Raw genomic sequence first — 12500 nt, forward strand, 5'->3', positions numbered from 1 at the left:
TATTCATTCTGTTTACATTTGGTGATTTTATACAGCTTTAGATACTTATGTGGGGATTAAAACAACGAAGACTCCGGCCATTAATCTTCAGACTTCTAAGACTCTTCCTAATGTAAATAAAATCGTCCAATCATACCCAAAACGCATGGTAAAAAATACATCCCAGTACTGAAGGGGTTAAACCAATCTTCATAGTGACTCCTGCAATAGTGTGTTTTAAAGAAGGGAGTGCCAAAGAAGTGAGACACAAGGGCATTAGTGGACAGTATGTACAGTATACTAGGTAGACAAAAAAGGAGTGAAGGCATTATCTTAGCACAGGACCACCTTATAAGCATCACATCTCTAATAATACTTCCTTTACTAATTAAGCTGGTACAGGTAAATTATCAGCACCAGTTATAAAAAAGTGATAGAGAGAGAGAGAGAGAGAGAGAGAGAGAGAGAGAGAGAGAGAGAGAGAGAGAGAGAGAGAGAGAGAGAGAGAGAGAGAGAGAGAGAGAGAGAGAGAGAGAGAGAGAGAGAGAGAGAGAGAGAGAGAGAGAGAGAGAGAGAGAGAGAGAGAGAGAGAGAGAGAGAGAGAGAGAGAGAGAGAGAGAGAGAGAAGAATCACTAACAAACTACAGAAGCTTTTAATTACAGCTAAAGACTTCAGACACACCCTACAACTAGTAATCTTGAACGTTTAGAGGAGGAGTGATCTAAGAAGCATGCCACTAATGCAGCATTTCAGCCTGTCTTCTGAAACACTCTGCTCTCTCACCATGACTATTTTCAAAGGCTGCAGAGATGATTAGCCTGGTTCTCAAGGGTGCTTCTCCTGTTATTAATGTAGAAATCTTGTTAATCTGTCACTAGAAACATAAAAATACCCTTAAAAACATGTCACTTCACTACAACTGTCTTCCAAGGCCACAGATACAAATAGCCAGATTTCTAGGGTTGTTTTTCATGTTAATAATGCAAAAATCTTGTTAATCTGTCACTGGATCCATAAAAATATTAAAAACCCATGTTACTTCATCACAACTATTTCCAAAGACTGTTTCTCTGATTAATAATGCAGAAATCTTGTCAATCAGTCACTAGAACCATAAAAAAACATTCTTAAAACACCTCATTTCACTAAAACTGTTTTCCAAGGCTATAGAGATGATTAAAAAGGTTCTTAAGGCTATTTCTCCTGTTAATCTATCACTAGAACCATAAAAACACCCTTACAAACACATCTCACTTCAACTAGAGCCTCTTGAAAGTAGCAGAGATACAGTGCAGGAGTGTTTCAGATTAACCTCTTTTCTCACTCCCCCTCCAGCACCAGGGCCAAGCATTCTAACTAAGGGAGGGTGGTGATGGTGTTTGCTGTACTCCTTGGCTAAGTAATGTAAGTATTCAGTGGTCTGGCAGCCTCACACTTTCTCTCCCCTGGTTTGTTTATATTGATCAGTTCAATCTTGATTTTTTGGATGTGTTGATTAGCGATGAAGGGAAGAAAAAGGAGGGGAAAGGAAATATCGATGAAGGAAAGGAAAGGAAAGAAAAGGGAAGGGAAAAAAACCAAAAGAAAGGAATGGAAAGGAAAGACAAGTAAAAGAAAGGAAAGAAAGAGAGAAGAGATGACAAAACAAGAGAAGAGAAAAGACGGGAAGGGAAACTAGGCATAGAAGGAAAAACAGGTAAAAGAAAGGAAAAAAAAGAGAAGTAAAGGGAGAAAGAAAGAAAGTAGAAGAAAAGAAATGAGGAGAGAAATAAGAACATGAAAGAAATGGAAAAAGAACTTGAACAGAAAAAGAAAAAAAGAAAAAGAAGCAAATTTACTAGAGTTACTGATAAAATATAATACATAAATCCTTGAACACCCCAGAAACTTAAACATCCTGGCCAAGAGTCACAACACTGCCATTGAGAACAGTAAGCTGAGGAGTACAACACACACCATCCTTGCTATTCACTAGGAGGAAATCAATGTACAGCTCCTTCATCTGCTTAGTAATGGAGTGGCTCACCTGACACACACACACACACACACACACACACAAGGAGAAGGGGATATAAAGATGAAACTCGTAAATAAAATGCTAGCTAGAAATTATAAGATGAAGATAAAGAAAGATTGTCTGAAAATATTTGAAATTATAGAATATGTGAAGGAAATGAGAGGAATATGAGATAAATAAGGATAGGAAATATGATTAAAAGAAATGAATAAATGAAAAAATAAGGTACAAAAGAGAATAAATATAAAAATATACAAAGAAATTATGCACAAAAATACATATAAAAATTGTAAAGAAAATATGAAATGAAAAAATAGATAAAAAAAAGTAAACAGAATAAATATATATAAATGAAGTACAAAAAGACAAAAAATATATAAATAAATGAAATAAAGAAAAAAGAACCATCAATCCTGTCAATACAAGGAATGCAACAACAAAAGTGAAAAAAAAATAAATGAAATAAATAAACAAAAAAACTAAACATTTTAGTCACAATCAACAGTACTTCATAAAAAAAAATAAAAGAGAATAAGAAGAGATAGAAAGAAATACTAAAACCAAAAATAAAAATAGAAAGAAAACAAAAGCACATTCCAGTCACAATAAACAACACTTCAGAATAAAAAAAAAAAATAAATAAAAAAAAATAAGAAAAATAAATGAGAAAAAATAACTAAATAAATAAAAAATAAACAAAAAAAACAAAAAAATATTTCAGTCATAATAAACAGCACTTCATAATAAAAAATAAGAGAAAATGGGAAAACAAGATAAACCACCACCACCACCACCACCACTCACATAGTGTCCGGAGCAGCTGCCTTATTCTCCGGAGGCAGGTCAACACTGGGGTCAAGGTCATCCTCAGCCACAGCGTGTGCCAGCGTGGCCAGCAGCGTCAGCACCCGCAGCAGCACCGCCTCCTCCGTGCCGCCCTCCACCAGCACACTCAGACGCCGCGGCCCCTGGGGTGATGGGGAGGTGATATTGGCATTCTTGTTTGGGTTAGGTTAGGTTAGGTTAGGTTAGGTTACATTAGCTTAGTTAGCCTTTGTTAGATTAGGTTAGGTTAAAGTTGGTCTAGGTTAAGTTACATTAGGCTGAGTTGGGTTAGGTTAAGGTCCATTAGATTAGGTTAGCTTTGGTTTGGTTTGGTTAGGTTAGGTTACATTAGGTTGGGTTAAAGTTAGGCTATGTTACGGTAAAAACAAGGTGGAATCTAAAGCTTTTCGTCTTATCAACTCTTCTCCTCTAACTGACTGTCTTGATTCTTTAAGTCACCGCCGCAATGTTGCATCTTTATCTGTCTTCTACCGCTGTTTTCATGCTGTCTGCTCTTCTGAACTTGCTAACTGCATGCCTTCCCCCCTCCTGCGGCCTCGCTGCACAAGACTCTCTACTTCTTCTCATCCCTATTCTGTCCATCTTCCTAATGCAAGAGTTAACCAGTATCTTCACTCCTTCATTCCCTACACTGGTAAACTCTGGAACTCTCTACCTGTGTCTGTATTTCCACCTGCCTATGACTTAAACTCTTTCAAAAGAGGAGTGTCAAGACACCTCTTACGTTAACTGGACCCTCCTTTTAGATTTTTTTGTTTTTTCTCTTTCTACTTTCCTTTTAACAGGGCCTGGCAACCAGCGGGATTTTTTTTTTTCCAACACTGTTTTCCCTTGGCCAGTGCCCTTGTAATGTAAAAAAAAAAAAAAAAAAAAAAAAATTAGTTTAGGTTGTACTAGGTTAGTTTAGATTTGGTTACACTAGCTTAGGTTAGCCTTGGTTAGGTTACCCCTTTAGTACAAGATATATTGTTCTAAGGTGGTTGCACTAGCATATGTAAGGATAGGATACATATGATATTAATAGTGTAATTCTAACTTTAACTAATTAATATGATCTGGTCTTCATGAATAATGAATATAAGACACAAAGTAAGTCATGCATTATGATTAATTCCTAGGACACAAATCAAGCAAATCATGTATTAGAATTCACTTTTAGGCAAGAAAAATGTAGATCTGAGAGAGAGAGAGAGAGAGAGAGAGAGAGAGAGAGAGAGAGAGAGAGAGAGAGAGAGAGAGAGAGAGAGAGAGAGAGAGAGAGAGAGAGCGCATATCTCACTTCAGCTGCCAGTAATGAGGGAATCATTTCTCTGTTGCAGGACAAGTTGACCAGCAACCGAAGACTCTGCAGTTGTATGTGAGGGTTGGTGCTGTCCACAAGCTGGTACAGTCTGCAGGGAACAGTACCATACCTCACACACCACCCAACACCACACCACACCACTGTACAGTATACCTCCCTCACAAATACACCCCATCTCACTATCTCGCACACCATTAACACACACACCCACAGTATACATTATCTCACATACAACTAACACACACATACACACTCACAAACAGACACACACACACAGTACACCTCTCTAACCAATGGATACATTACCTCACACCATCACCACACACACACACACACACACACACACACACACACACACACACACAATATGTAACCTAACCTAGCCTCAACCTCAGATGAAAACTGTCACTTCACTATAAACTCACAAACCTAACCTAACCTATGACACAAGAAACACTACTGTCCCTTCAATACAACCTCCCACCTAACCTAACACACACACACACACACAAAAAAAAAAAAAAAAAAAAAAAAATAAATAATAATAATAATAATAATAAATAAATAAATAAATAAAATAAAATACTATTATCACTTACACCTAACCTAACCTAACCTAGCATAATAAATCTAGTTAATGACACAAAACAGAATCACTAACGTCACCTCAACGCCTCTCACCTCACACTGCGTAACCTATCCTAACCTATCACACACAATAATTACTATGACCACTTCAACACAACCTTTCCCTTCATCTCACCTCACCTAAACTAATAAATCTAACCTGACTGAAAATAAAAAAACTAACGTCACTTCAATGTCTGTCTCTCACCTTACTTCACTTCACATAACTCTACAGAAAATAAAATAACTAATGTCACTTCAATGTCTCTCACCTCACACCTCACCTCACCTAACCTAACAGAAAATAAAATAACTAACCTGACAGAAAAATAAAATAATTAACATCACTTCAACATCCCTCACCTAACCTAACTGATCCCTCAACACAAAGGCACCACAGTCACCAGCATCAGCACCAGCACACAGCACCAGCTGGCCTCACCTGTGCAGCAGCGGGCAGTATGACTCATGCCACTCGCTGATGGTGGCGATGTTAGTGAGCACCACCAGGGCCGCCAGCCGCAGTCCATCGTCACCCCAGCTGTTCTGTACAAACCCCATCAGCAGCGGCAAACAGTCCTGCAGGGAGAGAGGGAGGGAGAGAAGGAGAGAAAGAGAAGGAGTGTTAATAGGTTCTACTACATAGCTTAGTGACAAGTATGTGCATAGTTATTGATGTTTGAGTTTTTGTATATATAATTTTTTAAAGATTTTACATGTATGAACCAAACATGAAAATTAGTACACACACACACACACACACACACACACACACACACACACACACACCCAGTGTAGTGTAGTGGTTAGCATGCTCAGCTCACAACTGAGCAGGTCCAAGTTCAAGTCCCACAAAGTGGCAAGACAAATGGGCAAGCCTCCTAATATGTAGCTCCTGTTTACCTAGCAGTAAATAGGTATGGGATGTAACTCAAGGGGTTTTGGCCTTGCTGTCCTAGTGTGTGGTGTGTGGTGTGGTCTTAGTCCTACCCGAAAGTCGTTCAGTATGAGCTCAGAGCTCGTTCCGTAGGGGAAAGACTGGCTGGGTAACCAGCAGAAGACTGTGGTGAATAACACACACAGCAGTGAACACAAGTAATACAAATAAAAGACTACAATCTTATTTTTTGTCTACATAAAGAATGATAACATCTAGAACACACACACACACACACAACAAAAGACACAATTCCACATTAATCCACCTTATACAAGAGAACAAACACTGATATTAAAATACACACACATAATAATAAAGAACACAATACAAAAAAGACACAATGCCATATTTATCCACCTGAAATAATAATAAAAAAATAAAAAAGGAAAGGAAAAAATGATCAAATAAATAAATAAATAAATAACATCTACGAAGAACACACACACACACACACACACACCTTAGCCTGCCGAATGTTCTCCTCAGACAGCACCACGTTGCCGAGAGTCTGTACGGCGGGTAACCTGACCTCCTTGTCCTGCAGTAAGGCGGTGAGGCGATGGATGCAACCCACCTCACGTAGAAAGTCCTGGGGGGTGGGAGGAAGGTTAGGTTAGGTTAAATCAGGGTTGGTTTACATTTAGTTAGGTTGGAGTTACATTTGTCTATCTCTCTTTCTTTCTCTCGGTTTTGGGGTGTTTGTGTTTTTAAGTCTCTCTCTCTCTCTCTCTCTCTCTCTCTCTCTCTCTCTCTCTCTGACTATATATCTTTCTATGCATTTGGTGAAGTTAATTCATATAATGGTGTGTGTGTGTGTGTGTGTGTGTGTGTGTGTGTGTGTGTGTGTGTGTGTGTGTGTGTGTGTGTGTGTGTGTGTGTTTTAGCTAATCACATCTTCACAGGAATGAGTCAAGGTTAAAATATCTTGAAATTAATTTGTCATATTTCTTGCACACACACAGACAAACAAACACCTACACAGACATATGGACCAACAGACAGACAGCCAGCTACCCGGAACACCCCTTACCAGGTTGACACTGAAGGCAGCACAATTGGCGATGGTGGCCAGGGCACGCTCCACTAGACCCTTGTCCTCCGAGTAGAGCAGCGCCACCAGACTCTTTGCTTCATATGGTGTCAGTATCCTGCAATAAGTGACGTGTGTGTCTATGTGTGTGTGTGTGTGTGTGAGGAACTACAAGGCAAACAACAAGGGACAGGAACTATTTTTCTTATCCTACAGGTTTGAATAAGAGGAAACTAGAGAACACAAGAAGAGAATAATATAAAAACAGGAGAATTATATAAAAACAATGTATGATGAACTGATAGGCACACAAGAGAGAGGAATAGGATTTTGAATAAGAAGAAACTAGAAAACACAAGAGAACAAAAGAACAATAATTTCCTATATCCTGGAGGTTTGAATAAGAGAAGAACAAATTTCCTTATCCTACATGACGGAATAATAAGAAACTAGGGAATGATCTATATCCTGCGGGGAACAAAAGATGAACAATTTATCTTATCCTACACCATGGAAATGAGATACAAATGACTGAGCGAGAGAAAAGTGATAGAGAGGAAGAGAAACAAATAAAAATGCTGATAAAAGAGGAAGAGAAAAAGTGTATAGATAGAGAATAAAATGTTGATAAAAGAGATTGAGAAAAGGAAAAAAGTGTTGATTGCAAGAGATGAAAAACAATGATAGAGAGAATACAAAGTGGTGATAAAGAGATACAGAGAAAGGAAGTGTATAAACTGAGAAAAAAAGTTGATAAAGAGATTGAAATAGAGCAGAAAAAAGTGTTGATAGAAAGAAAAAGAGAAAAATGTATCGATAAAGAGAGAGAGAGAGAGAGAGAAAGAAAAGGTGCTGATAAAAGAGAAAAAAAATGGTATTGATAGACAGAGAAAGAGAAAAAGAGAAAAAATGTATTGATAAAGAGAGAGAGAAAAAGAGGTAAGTACTGATAAAAGAGATAGAGAAAAAAGAAGGTATTGATGGACAGAGAAAGAGCAAGAAATAAAAGAAGAGAGAAAGATAGAGGAAAAAATATTGATGAACAGAGAAAAAAAAAAAAAAAAAAAAAAAAAAAAAAAAAAAAGTGTGTCAAGTCTTGCACCCCTCACCTTCCCCTGCTAGTGAGGTGCTCCAGGGACGAGGCCAGCTCCTCCCTTGAGTCAGAGTAGAGTGCCTTGGCCTCCTCCTCAAGCTTCTTCTGGTGGCCATCAGGATCATTGGCCGCCTCAAGTTTTTTCCTCCTCAGACTTTTGCGCACCCACTTTGGTCTGCCCAGGAGAAGAGAGGAGGGCTGATGAGAGGGAGGGGTGGAGGGAAAGTATGGAGAGTTGGAGAGAAAGTATGGAGGGTTGGAGGGAAGTACGGACTGATGGTGGAAGGGATAGAAGGAGGTATAGAGGGACAGAGGGAACACATGGAGGGAGGTAGGTAATCAGGGAGGAATGGAGGAACCAAACCCAAAACTAACCCTAACCTACCCAATTCTAACTTAACAACTAACAAAAAAAAAAACTAATACCAGACAAACCCAAACTAACCTAACCTAACCTAACCTACCACCCCCCAATAGCACCTGAACTTGGTTACCTGCAGGGTGAGCCGTCTGGGGGAATGTGTGTCAGGTTCTCCGTGGATCTTGAGGTGATGAGGTGCTTCACGTCAACGGGAGACAGAAGCCGTGGGGAATTCCATGGCGAACACTGGAAAGAATGACGGTGAAAGACAGATAAGTAAATAAATGAATAAATAAATAAATAGACTAATTGCCTCATTACTGACTACCACCACCACTAACCTGCAGGCTCTTGGGGTCATGAATGGCAGAGTTACGAGAAAGTGCGTGTCCAGCATGGCCATTCCCAGTCTGGATGGCGATGAAGGTGTCGGCAAACTGACGTGCCTTCAGATTAAGCTCTCGAATCCTCTCCTGTAAGGGTATGTGTGGTTAGTCTGTGTGTGTGTGTGTGTGTGTGTGTGTGTGTGTGTGTGTGTGTGTGTGTGTGTGTGTGTGTGTGTGTGTGCTGGAACAGAGTAGGTATTACTGGGAAAACTCTGAACTGGTGTAAGAAATGCATGAAATAAAAGGAGGAAAACTAGTGAACTATTTTGAAAGCATTAGAAAAGACATTATTTCTCTAGTAAAAGCAAGTCTGACACACACACACACACACACACACACACACACACACACACACACACACACACACACACACAGGCTTAAACAAGTTATAATAGAGTTTTCCCAATAGTACCACAACACAACAAGCAAGGAGACTGCAGGCACACAGTAGAAGAAGCAACACTGAAATGGAGTGCATCATTTACTTTATAAATATTTTGTGTTGCCAATGTGTTATGGTGACTTTCTAAACTGCTTGTGTTGAAATGGTGTCTCAATCAGTGATCTGTGTTGCTGGTAAGAATTGTTTGTGTTGCATATCTAGACCAGACTGTTAATTTATGAAGAGTGAACTGTGAAGCGTTGTGATTTGATATACCAATTTCATATGAGTGGTGTCCTGCTTAGGTGAGACAAAGACTGCTCAGGTAGTAAAGACAAGCAAAGGTAGTGAGAATAAAGTGACAATGCATATATAAAAGATTCACAGCACACAGTAGAACACCAGAAATGCTGTAACGAGGAATATCATATAAGACAATAGAAGTATAAAAGTAACGCTGTAATAAAACAATGATAAATACACAACAAACTATAATGCAGAGTAAGTTGCAACACACCTGGCGGAACACAAGACAGCACAGGTGAAGGAATACTAGATGCATGATGAATAGTATATAAGACTGCCAAATTAAGAGGAACTGATAATGCAAGACTAATTGATTGTGTTGACATGAATAAGACTGATGATTAAAGTGAAGGAGATGAGAATGCAAGACTGTTACTGATTCTATTCAAGGTTAAGTTAGGTTAGGTTAGGTTTAAGTTAGGTTAATTAATTATATGAATCAAGTGACAAGTGAGAATGCAGTATGTAATGTTATTGATTCAGTTAATTAATCATATGAATAAGACAAATTAATTAACAAACAGGTGAGAATGCAAGATTACTATCGATTTTGTTAATAAGAATAAGAAAGCTGAATAGAATGAAGATGAGAAAGTAGGACTATTATCGAATGAGTCACTTTGAATAGGACATGAACTGAAGCAGGTAAGAACACAAGGCTTGATTTTGTTAATATGAATGATGGATGAATAACTTGTTCATTGCCATAAGCAACCATTAGCACCACATCAAGCAAGTATGGACACCACAAAGAAAAACATAAAAAAAAATATATTATGTAAATGCAATAAATGTTTACAGTGGCCGAAGAACAAGGAAAAAAAGTCTAAAAATAAAAAGATATGAAAAGCAGTGAAAGGATTAACTAAAGCACTGAGAATGACTAATATGAGGCACCAGTGTTCCAATATTATCATGACAGCATACCAGTGACTCATGCTTAGTGCCACATCTTTTTTTTTTTTTTTAAACCATGTGGGCTCTTCACAGGAATCTACACCCAACACCTTATTAATACCACGCATAACTGACCAAATGCAACAATGCCACTACACCACTACACCCAACACCAACACCACTATACCAAGCAAAAGTGATTAAATGCAACGAAAACAGTACATGATCAATCCTCTAATCCTTCCAACCACTACACCAAGCAAACACCAATGAAAAGCAGCACAACCACTACACCCAACACCACCAAACCTCAACACCAGTACACCAGGCAAATCACTAATAAAAGGCAACAAAATATATACACTTCACCAATTCTCTGCCCACTGCACCAAACACCACCAAACCTTAACACCAGTACACCAGGCAAATCACTAATAAAATGCAACAAAATATATACACTTCACCAATTCTCTGCCCACTGCACCGAACACCACCAAACCTCAACACCAGTACACCAGGCAAATCACCAATGGAAAAGGCAAATAAATACAAAGACACCATAATCTTTCTGACCACTTTTTCTTAATTTTTTAATGTAAGAGAGATAATATGACAGCAACACCCATACCACTGCACCACCACACCACTACACCAAGGCAATACAACCAGCACCCACCAATCCAAACACGACCAAATAATAATTCCTTTGACCACTACACCCAACACCAATACAGCAAGCAAAACACCACTGAAAGGCAACAAAATGAAACAAGACCCGAGAGTCAAGATGAGCCACTAAAAAGGCAATAAGATAAAAACAAACAAGATGAGTCACTAAACACCAATAAAAGGCAACAAGACCAAAACAAGACCAAAATAGGATCAAAGGAGGACCAGTACGTACGTTGCCGAGGGGGGTCAAGATGGGTCACTTAAACTTATAATTACCAAATGTCGCACCTGCACAGTCTTGGGCCGGATGATCAGCTTCCCCCGAGCGTTACTCACATCCAGGTTTCCGAGCAGCGCATCGGTCTGTGTGGTTTGCGACAGACGCCGGAACACAACACGGGACACCTCAGACTCTTCATCATCTGCAGGAATGGCGAAATAAAGAGAAAGTGGTGAGAAAGAGCTTGAGTTTTATACCAAGTGATGATGAGATAAGTGGAAAAATGACTAAGAAAAAATAATGTTGGGGTGAAGGAATGATGAAAAGAAAGGGAAAGATAGTGGTGAGAAAAATGCTAATGGGGCTTTAGATTTCATACCAAGCAATGATGAGATGAGATGAGAAATGAGTCAGAAAAAAATAATGTGGGGGTGAAAAAATGATAAAGTGAAAAGGAAAGATAGCGGTGAGAAAAAATATTGGAGCTTTACATTTTTATACCAAGGGATGATAAGGGATACAATGACAATAGAAAAAATAATGTGAGGGTGAAGGAATGATGAAATGATAAGGAAAGGCAGCAGAGAAAAAAATAATAGAGCTTTAGTTTTATACCAAAGAATGATGAGATAAGAGGAAAAATTATACTAACAAAAAATAATGTCAGGGTGAAGGAATTTTACTTATTTTTATCTTTATTTATTTATTTTACACTATGGTCTACAGCATCTGTAAGTATACTTGAAGAGTATGTATAGGAAGTGCTGTTCATCTTCCACCCATTAGTGGTGCAGGCAATTTCATTTATAGTGGTACCCATATTAGGGCCCACATCACCACCCAAATGCATATTTGGTGTACCCACCTAGAACCTGGTATCATGGTGACATGTAGCTAACTTTAAACCACTTGACAAATGGCAAAGTTTCAAGGCAATACGTGGTGGGATTCGAACCAACGTGTGGATGTCTGCCCAATCCCACACTCACCACCCTATCCACTACACCACCAACAGTGATAAGAAATTAATTATGTGATGGAGGGATGAGGAAATAACGGTGGAAAAATAACAGTAGAAAAAGTAATGTTGAAATGAAGCAATGATGAACCAGAGAGGCAAAAATAACAGTAAGAATAATAATGATAGAATAAATAAATGATGTGACAGAGCTTTAGAATGTTACTCATCATTTGTGTGGCCAAGGCAGTGATGGAACAAAAGAGAAAAGAAATGAAAGGAAGTTATACGGAAAAAAAAAGGTTGTACCATAAATCAAGAATACTTCCTCCTACACCTGTAATCAACACAAAGAACACAACACACTGGTAAGCATTCTCAGGTAACAGCGATAAAGGTGAAAATGTCAAAGGTAAAAAAGGAGAAAATATACACTACAGTAGTGTAAATAATGTTATGCTTCCACCTGTACCTCTAATTAG

General features: G+C 38.5%; 1 protein-coding gene across 6 annotated transcripts in view; it reads right to left on the reverse strand.

The window, feature by feature from the left end:
* LOC123510858 (armadillo repeat-containing protein 10-like) overlaps positions 1–12500 on the reverse strand; it is a 26652-nt gene that overhangs the window by 13729 nt on the left and 423 nt on the right. For 4 of the 6 annotated variants that reach the window (XR_006676631.1, XM_045266314.1, XM_045266302.1 and 1 more), the window contains exons 2-10: positions 11117–11262; positions 8539–8670; positions 8331–8443; positions 7853–8011; positions 6744–6861; positions 6174–6302; positions 5216–5352; positions 4123–4234; positions 2802–2965 (exon numbers count right to left, since the gene is read on the reverse strand). Coding sequence is in view for 5 of the 6 variants with exons in the window: in XM_045266314.1 (XP_045122249.1) it covers positions 2802–2965; positions 4123–4234; positions 5216–5352; positions 6174–6302; positions 6744–6861; positions 7853–8011; positions 8331–8443; positions 8539–8670; positions 11117–11262 (1210 nt within the window). In the remaining variant the exon portion in view is untranslated. The remainder of the gene's footprint in view (positions 1–2801; positions 2966–4122; positions 4235–5215; positions 5353–6173; positions 6303–6743; positions 6862–7852; positions 8012–8330; positions 8444–8538; positions 8671–11116; positions 11263–12500) is intronic. The other 2 variants (XM_045266337.1, XM_045266323.1) reach the window with 1 other exon arrangement.

Source organism: Portunus trituberculatus, chromosome 4 (assembly GCF_017591435.1).
Source record: "Portunus trituberculatus isolate SZX2019 chromosome 4, ASM1759143v1, whole genome shotgun sequence".
Lineage (NCBI taxonomy): Eukaryota > Metazoa > Arthropoda > Malacostraca > Decapoda > Portunidae > Portunus > Portunus trituberculatus.